Source organism: Gorilla gorilla, chromosome 20 (assembly GCF_029281585.2).
Source record: "Gorilla gorilla gorilla isolate KB3781 chromosome 20, NHGRI_mGorGor1-v2.1_pri, whole genome shotgun sequence".
Lineage (NCBI taxonomy): Eukaryota > Metazoa > Chordata > Mammalia > Primates > Hominidae > Gorilla > Gorilla gorilla.
Genome location: NC_073244.2, coordinates 62168234 through 62181531, shown reverse-complemented (window position 1 = coordinate 62181531; position 13298 = coordinate 62168234). Strand labels below are relative to the sequence as shown.

The 13298-nt window shown below is 54.9% G+C and overlaps 1 protein-coding gene across 7 annotated transcripts in view; it reads right to left on the bottom strand.

Moving 5' to 3' along the window:
- The window catches only part of MYH14 (myosin heavy chain 14), a 105902-nt gene that overhangs the window by 74760 nt on the left and 17844 nt on the right, over positions 1-13298 (bottom strand). For 4 of the 7 annotated variants that reach the window (XM_055370168.1, XM_055370169.1, XM_031004335.3 and 1 more), the window contains exons 4-10: positions 12092-12119; positions 11853-11955; positions 11025-11048; positions 9525-9617; positions 8607-8670; positions 4956-5054; positions 3519-3659 (exon numbers count right to left, since the gene is read on the bottom strand). In XM_055370168.1, coding sequence (XP_055226143.1) covers positions 3519-3659; positions 4956-5054; positions 8607-8670; positions 9525-9617; positions 11025-11048; positions 11853-11955; positions 12092-12119 — 552 coding nt within the window. The remainder of the gene's footprint in view (positions 1-3518; positions 3660-4955; positions 5055-8606; positions 8671-9524; positions 9618-11024; positions 11049-11852; positions 11956-12091; positions 12120-13298) is intronic. The other 3 variants (XM_055370170.1, XM_031004336.3, XM_031004338.3) reach the window with 1 other exon arrangement.

The following is a 13298-nucleotide window of genomic DNA, read 5'->3' as shown; positions in this document are numbered from 1 at the left end:
CCAGGCTGGTCTCAAACTCCTGGCCTCAAGTGATTCTCCCACCTCGGCCTCCCTAAGTGTTAGGATTACAGGAGTGAGCCAATGACAAACTGAGTATTTAACTCTAGCACTGCCTGGCCCAGACTAACCTAGGCCAGAGTGCTGGGCCAGGGTCCAGGGGGGTCTCTAGTGGAAGGGTAGGGAGCTGGGGGGCCAGCTGGAGCAACCAACATCCAGGAACTTTTTTTTTTTTTTTTGGATGGAGTCTCGCTCTGCTCCAAGCTGGAGTGCAGTGGTGAGATCTTGGCTCACTGCAACCTCTGCCTCCCAGGTTCAAGCAATTCTCTAGCCTCAGCCTCCTGAGTAGCTGGGACTACAGGCGCCCACCACCATGTCTGGCTAATTTTTGTATTTTTAGTAGAGACAGGGTTTCACCGTGTTGGCCAGCCTGGTCTCGAGCTCCTGACCTCAGTCGGCCTCCCAAACTGTTGGGATTACAGGCGTGAGCCACTGCACTTGGCCGGAACTTTTGAACCAATAGAGAAATTGCTTCACATTTTTTTTTATCACCACAGTGATGTTGACAGCTGAACATCAGCTGTGGGGCTAGAGAATGCCTCCTCTTACAGACAAATAATATGTGTCTTTTCTTATATTCTTAAAATATTTCTGGAAGGAGATACAAGAAGCTTAACAGTGGGAAACTAGGGCCAGGGAAGAGCGGGAAGGCTTGGTTTTGTCAGTACAACCTTTAGCCACATTCAGGTTATGTTACTACATGCATAGGTTGCTGCAAAGTTTTTATTTCTGAATTCCAAAAATCAGAGCTGCTGCCTGCGCCTGCCACACAGCAGGGCAGCTGCCAGGAGGGTCACATGAGCTCATGGTGACAAGAGGCCAGGCAGGACCTAAGAGGACAGGCTGGGAGGCCCAGGTCCCCATTGCAGCCACAGTCTGAATTTGTGTGCCAGCTGCCCAGCTGCGGAGTCATGCAGGCTGGGGAATTATGCAACCCTGGTTGGGAAATGCGGCGGGGTGGGGGTGGGAGAGGCCCAAGACCCTGTGTCAATAGGCCACAAGAGGCCCGGCTGTTTGCAGCCTGGGTAGACAGCCAAGCTACGCTCCATTTCCAGCACTTCCAATCTGGCCCTGGAGCCAACAATAGCTCCTGGGGCCTCCCACAGCGCCAGAGACCAGAGGACAATCAGACCCAGAGGCGGCCCCGGCTCAGCCCAGAAACAGCTAAAGGTCTTTCTTTGGAGGGCTTGGTTAAAAGAATCATAGTTCACGCAAACAATGAAACATTACGCAGCCTCTGAAAAGGCGGAGGTCCACCTACGTACTTGTTACGGGTTGAATCATGTCTACACCACCCCCTCCTAAAAAGCATGTTGGGGATCTAAACCCCAGGACCTCAGAATGTGACAGTATTGGAAACAGGGTCATTACAGATGTAACGAGTTAAGATAAAATCATACCAGTGTAGGGTAGGAGGCCAGGTGCGGTGGCTCATGCCTGTAATCCCAGCACTTTTGGAGGCGGAGGCGGGAGGATCACTTGAAGTCAGCAGTTCGAGACCAGCCTGGCCAACTTAGTGAAACCCTGTCTCTACTAAAAGTACAAAAAAATTAGCCGGGTGTGGTGGCACACACGCCTGTGATCCCAACTACTTGGGAGGCTGAGGCAGGAGAATCGCTTGAACCCGGGAGGTGGAGGTTGCAGTGAGCCGAGATTGCACCACTTGCACTCCAGCAAGACTCCGTCTCAAAAAAACAAAAAGGTTGGGGCGGGGCGGTGGGGGGAGGGGGGAGGGGGGATTTTGGACACAGATGCACACACAGGGAGCCGCCATGTGAACACAAAAGCAGAGATCGGGTGATGCGACTATGAGCCAGGGAATGCCGAAGATTGCCAGAAAACCACCAGGAGCCTAGGGAGAGACCTGCAGCCGATTCTCCCGGGATGAACCACCCTTGCTAACACCTCGATCCCGGGCATCTGGCCTCCAGAACCACAAGACGATCAATTTCTGTTGTTTTAGGCACTAGGTTTGTGGTACTTTGTTAGCCTAAGCAAACTAATGCAGCACTGAGACAGAGCTGCTGTCAAAACATGCTGTTTGGTGAAAAAAGTGGGGGCACAGGCTGGGCGCAGCAGCTCACGCCTGGAATCCCAGCACTTTGAGAGGCCGAGGAGGGTGGATCACCTGACGTCAGGGGTTCGAGACCAGCCTGGCCAACATGGTGAAACCCCATGTCTACTAAAAATACAAAAATTATCCAGGCGAGGTGGCAGGCGCCTGTAATCCCAGCTACTCGGGAGGCTGAGGCAGGAGAATCACTTGAACACAGGAGGCAGAGGTTGCAGTGGGCTGAGATCACACCACTGCATTCCAGCCTGGGTGACAGAGTGAGACTCCGTCTCAAAAGAAAAAAAAAAAGTGGGGGTGGGCACAGCACCCTGACACGGGGGTGATGAGCTGAGCATTTAACACCAAACAACCAGTGCCGCGCAGTCTGGGCCAACCTGAGCAGCCCTGGGCCAGCGTCCTGAGCCTTCCGTAGACCCTCAGCAGCCTCCTTCTGGTCTCAGCACCACCCACGCCAGTGTGTCTCTCACACGGCCCCCAAGGGGTCTTCTTGCTCCCAGAGCTGAATTTGCCCAACCCCTGCTCCCAGCCCTCCCACAGCTCCCCAGCACCCCAGGACAAAGTCCCAACCTCCTAGGCTGGCGTTTGAGACTCCCCACCCCTCTGCAGCTCCACCACCAGAAGTGTCAATCCCTCAAATATGCCACCCCTTTCCTGCCTCAGGGCCTTTGCACAGGCTGTTCCCTCTGCCAGGAATGCTCTTCCCCCACATCTCCAGTGCTCATTCCCTCACTTCCTCAGGACTTCGTTCAAACATCCCCATCTCAGTCCACCCTCCCCTGAGCCCCTGCTTAAAGCTGTGCCCCTCCCTCCCCCATCTTTCTCCATGGCACTCATGGTCTTTTTTTTTTTTTTTTTTTTTTTTTTGAGGCAGAGTCTCGCTCTGTTGACCAGGCTGCAGTGCAGTGGTGCGATCTCAGCTCACTGCAACCTCCGCCTCCTGGGTTCAAACGATTCTCCTGCCTAAGCCTCCTGAGTAGCTGGGATTACAGGTGCCCACCACCACGCCTGGCTAACTTTTTTGTATTTTCAGTAGAAACGGTGTTTCACCATATTGGCCAGGCTGGTCTTGAACTCCTGACCTCAAATGATCCACCTGCCTCAGACTCCCAAAGTGCTGGGATTACAGGCATGAGCCACTGAGCCCAGCTGCACTCATAGTCTACTAACAGGCCATGTGATTCCTTATTGACTTGGTTGGGGGCTCTCATTCTGTCAGCTTCCTCAAGGCAGAGATGTCTGTGAGTCTCATTCCCGGCTCTGGCCCTGGTGCCTGCACCCAGTAGGTGCTCAATAAACACTTGCTCAAAGAGATCAGGGCATGAATGGCCAGGTCCCCAGCTCTCCATGGGGTGCCCCCCTACCCCTGGCCTCCACGGGGCTCACTCACAGATGATTTCCTCGTGGGTGAATCCCAGGACCCGCAGCGACTCCAGCGTCTCCTGGAAGAGTTCCCGCTCCTGGCCGGGAGAGGATGACGGCCCGTTGGTCAGGAACCGGTAGTGGGAGCAGGGCTCGAGGAGGAGGTCGGCTGCAGGGACAATGAGTGGGGTCAAGGTCAAAGGTGGGCTGTGCAGTCGGACTCATCCTGGATTCATCGGTGGCAATCCCGGGACATGCCATATGCTCACTGTCAAGTGGGTGGGGGCCTTTACTCACAAGTGTGGTGGGAAGGGTCGGGGGTGGAGTGGGCGTTTAGCACCTATGAGACCACCACTCTGTCTCTATTTTTTTTTTTTAATTTTTTAGAGACAGGGTCTTGCTCTGTTGCCCAGGCTGGAGTGCAGTGATGCAATCATGGCTCACCACAGCCTCAAACTCCTGGGCTCAAGCAATCCTCCCACCTCAGCCTCCCACATAGCTGGCTGTGTGCCACCATGCCCAACTTATTATTATTGTTATTATTTACAGAGATGGGGGTCTCACTATGCTGCCCAGGCTGGACTCAAATTCCTGGGCTCAAGCAATCCTCCTGCCTCGCCCTCCCAAAGTACTGGGATTGCAGGCATGAGTCCCCGCGCAGTGTATACCACTCCTCTTTGCTCCCTCCGCAGGGACTTTTGAGTCTCTAGAAGTGCCCAGAGCAGGCAGGGGCCACTGGTTGGCAGAAGCAGTGGGGCTGCAGGCCCAAGTCAGCACAAGCCATGGGATGGCAGGGGCCGGCGCCCAAGGACATGCGGTCTCAAAGGCCACAGTGAGTGGGAACCTGGATGAGGAGGGGCTACGTGGCCGCAGGAGCCAGGAAGCGGCCTGGCCCACCAGGAGGAAGGAGCCAGGAGCAGAGGGAGCTACAGGGCAGTGCCAGCCACTGCAAACAGGAGCCAAGGGCGCTTGGGCAGCCAGAGGGCAGGAGGAACAGGGAGCAGGGACAGGAGGACTCCGGCAAGAACCGTGGCCTAGGAGCCAGAGAGGGGAGCACGAGGCAGCACGAGCCGAGAAGCAACACAAACCAGCGTCGTCAGGAACCAGGAGGAGCCTCAGCAAAGCCGGAGTCACCCGCCGGAGTGAGGAGAAGCCGCGCGCGAGAGAAGCCACGGAGCTTCGGAAGCGAGCGTGAGCAGGAGCCACCAGGCGGCGGGGGCTGCGTGGCTGTGACAGCGGGTGCGAGCCAGACCCGGGACAGAGCTGGAACCAGAGCGCAGCAGAACCCACCGTGCGACAGACGCCACTACGCAGCGAGAGCAGGGGCTGCGGGAGCCTCATGCGAAGTCGGTGTTTGACGGATATTAAGAGCCCCCCACTCTTGCTTCCTCCCCAGAAGGGGCCCCCGAGAGACATGGTGCCCACCCTCTCCCGGGTGAGCAGGGTAGGACGGGGCGGCACTGACCTTTGAGCTGCTCTCCAGCGCCCCCCAGCAGCTGGTAGAAGATGTGGAAGCTGCACTCGTCCTTGGCCTGGCGGATGGCCCGCGACTTCTCCAGCAGGTCTGGACACAGCGAGTCAAGGTGCTAGAGGGGAAGGGACGGCCCCGACGCTGCCAGGCCACTACAGGAGCCTGCCCTGCCCACGCTGCCCCCTTCTCTCCTGTGGTGTAGTGGAGTCGTTCACAGCCCAGGCTGGTGACTTTGCCACTAACTGGATGAGCAGCCATGCTCATGTCACTTAAGCACTTGTGCCTCAGTTTCCTCATCTACCTGTTCAAGGGGCTTGAAAATAACACCTTTATGAGACCTTCCTCTCTCTCTCTCTCTTTTTAGAGACAGGGTCTTGCTCTGTCTCTAAAAAACTCATCAACCCTGTGGGCGCAGTGGCTCACACCTGTAATCCCAGCACTTTGGAAAGCCAAGGCAGGCGGATTACCTGAGGTCAGGAGTTCAAGACCAGCCTGGCCAACGTGGCAAAATCCCATCTCTACTAAAAATACAAAAATTAGCGGTGTGATGGCGGGTGCCTGTAATCTCAGCTGCTTGGGAGGCTGAGGCAGGAGAATCGCTTGAACCCGGGAGGAGGAGGTTGCAGTGAGCCGAGATTGCGCCACTGCACTCCAGCCTGGGCGACAGAGTGAGACTCTGTCACAAAAACAAAACAAAACAGAGAAACCTCATCGACCCTGGATGAATTGCTGTGAAGATAAATGACTTATTGTGCATGAAGCACCCTGAACAATGCCTGGTTCAAAGTTACCCGCAGGTGAGAATGTCTCCTGCCATTAGTACTCTCCCAGCCTCAGCTTCTCCGTGCAGATAATCAGCTCCCACCTTCAACTAGACTGTCACTCTGCATGCTCTCCCTCCCAAGAAAGTCACGTGTCAAACTTACATATTAAAAGGTGGCAAGACTTTGTTTTGTTTTGTTTTGTTTTGTTTTATTTTTTAGACAGGGTCTGGCTCTGTTGCCTCAGCTGGAGCACAGCAGCACAATCACAGCTCACTGTAACCTCCGCCTCCCCAGCTCAAGCGATACTCCCACCTTAGCCTCAAGTAGCTGGGACTACAGGTGTGCACAACCACACCTGGCTAATTTTTAAATTTTCTTTATTTTAGTAGAGATGAGGTCTGACTGGCCTCGAATTCCCGAGCTCAAGTGATCCTCCAGCCTTAGCCTCCCAAAGTGCTGGGATTACAGGCATGAGCCACTGCACCCAGCCAAAACATCTTAGAGTAAAACAAAACACCATACACTTTGCTTAACCCCTCTGTGTCCCTCATGCACCACCACACTCATGTACCACCAAATACATATTCGGACCAAGATCAGCTGCAAACCTGAGGTCCATTTCCCAGAAGCCCTGGGGTGTAACCTGCTTGGTTAGATGGGGAGAAACAGGTGGAGGGACTCCCACAAGGAAAGGTGGAGTGCAGGGAGCACACGCAGGCTGTCGAACCCTGGGGGACAACAGCCCTGAGCTTCGGTTTCCTCCTCTGCGAAGCGGGGGTGATAGCAGCAGCCACCTCGCAGGGTTGCAGAGAGGAGGAACTGAGATGTCATGGGGACTCTCGAGGTGGCAGTGGGCACACAGTCAGCACTCCAGAAAAGCTGGTCACGATGGCACTGATGCTAGTGCCGAGGGGTCAGCCACGCAGGGTGGTGCTCCTTACCCGGCAGGCCATCCCAAGACTCATACAATTGGCCTGGGGGCGGGACCTGATTCATGAGCATCAATCCACTGGTGCCTGAGACAGCCGAGACCACAGCTGTGCCCAGGAGGGGCAGCCACACTGCATGGGGAGCGTGGACAGGAGAAAGTGAGCAGGTGGAAGCGGACAGAGAAGGCAAATATGAATATAAGCAGAGACACGCAGTGCCAGAACAGCTTGGCAGGAAGAGCCATGAGCTCCAAGAACCTGGATATGCAGGTACCATGGAGAGGTGGGAGCCAAGGGCAAGAGGACCTGGAGGAAGGAGCAGCCATGAGCAGAAAACGGCAGGAGCAGGGGCTGCGGTGCTGCTGGGGACTTGGGGTGGTGACAGCCCAGGAAGCATCTCCCACAAGGCAGCAGAACCAACGGGCCAGCTGGCTGCTTCATGCCCTGAGCAGACTTAGAAGAAACCCCTCCCCACTGATTATGGAAGAGCGTGAGCTTATCAGATGCCTCTGAGATGGGGATGTGGCTTATTAGTAGTTGTTAATGTTATTGATTAGTAATTATCAATCAATATTAGTCAATAATATTAGCATTGATACAGATATTGCTAATTTAATCTTTTTTTTTTTTTTGACACAGAGTCTGGCTCTGTCACCCAGGTTGGAGTGCAGTGGCACGATCTCGGCTCACTGCAACCTCCGCCTCCCAGGTTCAAGCAATTCTCCTGCCTCAGCCTCCAGAGTAGCTGGGACTACAAGCATGCGCCACCACGCCCGGCTAATTTTTTTGTATTTTTATTAGAGACAGGGTTTCACCATGTTGGCCTGGCTGGTCTCAAACTCCTGGCTTCAAATGATCCACCGGCCTTGGCCTCCCAAAGTGCTGGGATTACAAGCATGAGCCACTGTGCCTGGCCACTAATTTAATCATTAATTGCTAATAATAGCTTGTTCTTGAGTGCCTGCTATGTAGCAGGTGCTGTGGCCAAGCATTTAACACTAAAATCCTCCAAACCCCTCTTGGGTAGGTTCTATGTTCCTTCTCCTTCTACAGAGGGAGAAACTGAGGCAGGGAAAGGCCAAGTCACGTACCCAAGTCCCCAGAGTCTCAAAGTGGCAGAGCTGGGATTTGAACCCAGGTTGGTACGATTTCTTGGCCCATTCTCTTAATTTCTGCACTCCCAGAGTGCCTGCGTTTTATCGTTTAATTTCCTTTAAACGCCCATATGCCGTCTGAGCAGAAAACAGCCGTCCTGAGATGCTCCCCTGGAAAGGCCTGCCTGGCCAGGTGGGCCCCTGGCTAGCGTCTGGGCACCTGGATTTCAGGAGGGTTCCAGCATCCTCTAACAGGATGAGGGGTTCTCTGGGCCTGAAGGGTTTGTGCAAACACTGTGGTTTACACTGATCACCTGCTTTCCTCCTGGGAATGTGGAATTTTGGTTCATACTAAGGGCGGGGGACGGGGGGTGCAGGCGGGGATGTGGCCAGCCACCAGTGAAAACCCTGGTAGTGAGTCTCTCTGTGCTTCCCCGGGACAGCATTTCATAAGTGTTGTTGCACCTGGTGTCCTGTGTGCCTCTGCTGGAGAGGGTTCTAGGAGCTTGTGCCTGGTCCCTGGGGACTTAGCCCCACGTGCCTTTTCCCTTTGCTTATACTGCTCTATGTCATTTCACTGTCATGGGTCACCATGAGTGCCACTGCAGGCTGAGTGCTGGGACTCCCCTGATGGCTGAACTGGGTGGACCCCAACCCACCACCCCATAGCGAGGCTGTGCTGGCCTCATACACACCAGAAGTCCCACCCTCCCCTCCCCATGCAGATGCCGCCTGAGCATCAGGTCCCATCTGAGTAGCAGGTAAGGGGTCCCTGCAGTGGGAGGTGCTTCCCATACTCAGTGCTGTCTGAAAGGCTGCCCCCCTCGGCTGCCACCCCCATGGGCTGTGAGAGGATACAGGTCTCAATGTTGGCGCCCACGATGTACCCGGCAACATCGAAGTTGATGCGGATGAATTTGCCCTGGGAGAGACCAAGGTGGGTGGGCTTCAGCAGAGGGTCCCCTTCCCCACTCAGACCTGAACAACAGCCCAAACCCCACACCCACTGCTCCCAGAGCTGCGGCTGCCCCCCCACTTCCTTGCTCCCTCGACCTGAACCCCATCCTGTGGTGAGTCCCCAGCGGGGGGCTCCTTGGGAATTCAAGGTCCGGGCCCCTTGGACTTCTTTCCCCAGCCCCCTGGTCCCCAGCTGCTCCTCCCTTGGAACCAGGCACGCAGCCTCCAGCCCCTCCTCCCTCAGACCCAGGGATCCGGGCCTCCATTCCCTCCTCCCTCAGACTCAAGAGTCCAGGGCCCCAGGCCCTCCTCCTTCAGACCCAGGGATCTGGGCTCCCAGCCCCTCCTCCTTCAGACCCAGGGGTCCAGGCCCCCAGCCCCTCCTCCCTCAGACTCAAAAGTCCAGGCTCCCAGCCCCTCCTCCCTCAGATCCAGGGGTCTGGGGCTCCCAGCCCCTCCTCCCTCAGACCCAGGGGTCCAGGCCCCCAGCCCCTCCTCCCCCAGACTCAAGAGTCCAGGCCCCCAGCCCCTCCTCCCTCAGACTCAAGAATCCAGGCCCCCAGCCCCTCCTCCCTCAGACCCAGGGGTTCAGGCCCCCAGCCCCTCCTCCCTCAGACTCAAGAGTCCAGGCCCCCAGCCCCTCCTCCCTCAGACCCAGGGGTCTAGGCCCCCAGCCCCTCCTCCCTCAGACTCAAGAGTCCAGGCCCCCAGCCCCTCCTCCCTCAACAGATCCACGTGTCTTTCTCCCTGAAGCCCACCCTGAGGTTCCCAGCTCCTGTATCCCTGACACAGCCAGCACTGCCCACCCCTGGCACTCACGAATCGGGAGGAGTTGTCATTCTTCACTGTCTTGGCATTGCCAAAGGCCTCTAGGATGGGGTTGGCCTGAAGCAGCTGCCGCTCCAGCTCACCCTGCCGGGCACAGGAGATGATGCATGAGGTCAGTGAGAATGGGGCAGGAGGCCAGGCCAGCCCAGCTCGGGCTGTGTCTCCAATTGGCTGAGTATCTGTGTGTGAGGGACCTTTGTGTGTCTGGGCGTGTACCCACTTCCCATATCTGGGTCTTGCCCATCTGTCTATTGTGAGGGGAAGAGGGAAGCATCTCCAAGACATGTTGTTAAGTGGAAACCAAACCAAACCAAGCCAAACAAAAAAACACATTGCAGAACAATGTCTACAATGTTATCCCATTAATAAAAAATGAATTAAGGAAGAAACGCCACAAAACAGGACTCTTAAATCTACAGATATATACATGTTTGTAAACATATGGAGAAAGATCTGCAAGGATGCACACCAAACTGTCAACAGTGTAAGGCACTCCAAGGAAGGGGACTGAGGGGAGGAAACAGGAATTTCATTTCATCTGATTTGTTGTTGTTACAATGAATATGTACTCATGTGTTGCTTGTAGAAATTCTGGAGTGCAGTGGCATGGTCATAACTCATAGCAGCCTCAAATTCCTGGGCTCAAGGAATCCTCTCACCTCAGCCTCCTGAGTAGCTGGGACTACAGGCAAGCACCACCATGCCCAGCTACTTTTTAAAATTTTTAGTAGAGATGGGGTCTAACTCTTTTGCCTAGCCTGGTCTTGAACTCCTGGCCTCAAGCAATTCTCCCACTTCAGCCTTCCAAAGTGCTGGGATTATAGACCTGAGCCACCAAACCCAGCCTAGAGTTTTTAAGTAAGGCAAAAATCTGTACCACCTATGTAAAGTGCTTCAAGCAGTCTGGCATATAATAGGCCTTCAAAAAATAGTGGGTTCCTAGCCCCACCAGGCTACTCCTTGGCAGGAACTCTACTCCAAACTTCCCTCCAGCCCCCTTGGTGTCAGAGCCTGGCACACAGTAGGTGCTTCATAAATGGCAGCCTGTTTATGTCTTCTCTCAGTCCACGTCTTGCTTGTGTTAAGATGAAATGATCTAGCTAGGTGGATGCTTTGTCAAATGAAAAGATACACAAAGTGAAGGGCACATGACTTGGCACACAGAAGAACATGGGACATGCGTGTATTTCCCTTGCTACACTGTTCATTCTGGTTGTGTGCACGCAGCGTCTGTGGGCCCCGGCTGGACACATTTAGTAGATCAGCAGTAAGTGGCAGTTTTGTTCTCTGGATTGTTTCATGTTGGTGTCTGTGGCCCATCTGCACACACTCACACAGCAGGGCCGCCATGAATAGCAGTGGTGGGGTAGAGGGGTCCCTGGCAGGTGGGACCACTGCTGCCTTGGGCCCTGTCTACCAAGAAGATCATGCATTGGGTGGCCAGGAAGGCATTAGGGGCAGCAAGACTCAAGGTGATCCCCTGCTACTCACATAAGACACGGTGCTGACGGAGGCCTGAGGAAGTCACGGGACACGAGACACGGACCAGGACACAGCACATGGAACGTGGACAGACACACAGGTGAACCAGTGATCTCAGGTGGTGGCGTGGGGGGTGGGGGAAGGGGGACTGGGGAAACCGGGCATGTGGAGTAGGCTGGCCTGGGGGACCACACTCCTGGGTTTGAATCCCACTCTACCTCCTTTATTTAAAAATTTTTTTTGTAGCGATGGGGTCTCACTATATTACCCAGGCTGGTCTTGAATTCCTGGGCTCAAGCGATCCTCCTGCCTTGGCCTCCCAAAGTGCTGGGATTACAGGCATGAGCCACTGTGCCCGGCCTCACTCTACCTCTTCCTGGGTGCATGACCAACAACTGACTCACCCCTCCCATGCCTGTGCTCTCCGTCTTCAGCGCAGGAAAACAGCACCCACCCCACCCAAGGGGTAAGTAAGGCAGTGTGAGAACAGGGCTTGGAACAGTGGAGGGCACCATATAACGTTCACTTAGACAACAAACCCGGGCATCATGATCACCTAAAATCAGGCTTGACACAGTAGGTGCTCAGAAAATAAAGCACCTACTAAGTACTAGGAGCCATTCCAAGAGCCAGTGAGACCAAGACTGACGCTCACACCTCTGTGTCCCCCTGACTCTGCTTCCAGCCCCACCCCAGGCACACAGTAGGTGCTCAGGTGGCATAGGCGTCTAGGAGAAGGACCTCCACGAGGGGAAGAGACAATTGTGGGGAAAGCCCAGGATGGAAGGGGCAGTGCTGTGGCAGGGCCTGGGGGTGACCCAAGGCGGGGTTGCTTACGGGGACACCCGGCTCCTTCCTGCCCTTTGGCGACGATGCCACGTGGGCGAGGTACTGGATGACCTTCTTGGTGTTTTCCGTCTTCCCAGCTCCAGACTCTCCACTGTGGGGATGACAAGGGGAAGCAAAGGGGTTGGCAATGACCTCGGGCAAGCTCCCCACCTGCCCTGCCCATTCCAAACACAGCCACGCCCCACCCGAACCTCTCCTCCTCCAGGAAGTCCTTCCAGATTACTCACGTGCAGAGAATGGACTGGTCCTCACGATCTGTAGGGGTACAGAGTGGGGGAATATGTCATCTGAGAGAGTCTCTAGCAGGGCCCTCTGGTCCCTTACACTGGCCGCTGCATTTTAAAAATTATTCCCAGGGAGTAAGGAAAAGCTTGGGTCTTGATGTGTAACAATCCTGGATTCTAATTCCCCACCCAGCTCAGCCCCCTGCTCGCTGTGTGACCCTGGGAAAGCAGCTGTCCCTCTCTGAGCCTTGGTTTCCTCTCCCGTAAAATGGAGACAGCCTCCCTCAACTGAAGAGAATATGATTCATTCAGCGACCTCAACGTGAGACCCTACTGTGTGCTGCCTCATGCTGGGCATGTGAGATTCAAAGACAGAAGTGAGGTCCTGTGATATAAGATGTCTACCCCAGCGCCCGCCCTGGGCCTAACATAGCCATTCCACAATCGCATGCTGACCACCTACTGAGCGCCAGGCATGGAGGGGAGTGGGGAACTGGCAGGGTGTGTGCCCCTACAGAGCTTCCACTTAAGATGTAGGGGACAGAAACCTACAATCAAATACCGATCAGCACTGGGAAGAAAATTAAATCAGTACTAGAATAAAGCAGTGGTTCTTTTTTTTTTTTTTTTGAGACGGAGTCTCGCTCTGTCGCCCAGGCTGGAGTACAGTGACGCAATCTCGGCTCACTGCAAGCTCCGCCTCTCGGGTTCACGCCATTCTCCTGCCTCAACCTCCCGAGTACCTGGGACTAGAGGCACCCACCACCACGCCCGGCTAATTTTTTGTATTTTAAGTAGAGACAGGGTTTCACCATGTTAGCCAGGATGGTCTCGATCTCCTGACCTCGTGATCCACCCGCCTCGGCCTCCCAAAGTGCTGGGATTACAGGCACGAGCCACTACACCCGGCCGAAGCAGTGGTTCTTAAACGGGGGTAATTATGTCCTCCATTCCCGCCAGGAGACACCCGGCAATGTCTGGGAGACATTTTTGGTTATTACCCTGAGAGAGGAGAGTTCCATGGGCACTGAGTGGGTAGAGGCCGGGGTGCTGCTAAACATCCTACAATGACCAGGACAGCCTCCCACGACAAAGAATCATCCAGCCCCAAATGTCAGTAGAGCCAGGATTCCAAAACCCTGGTGTTAGGTAATAAGAATCGACTTGGGGGAAGGAGCAGGGAAGGCTTCTCAGTGGAGGTGGCATTTCA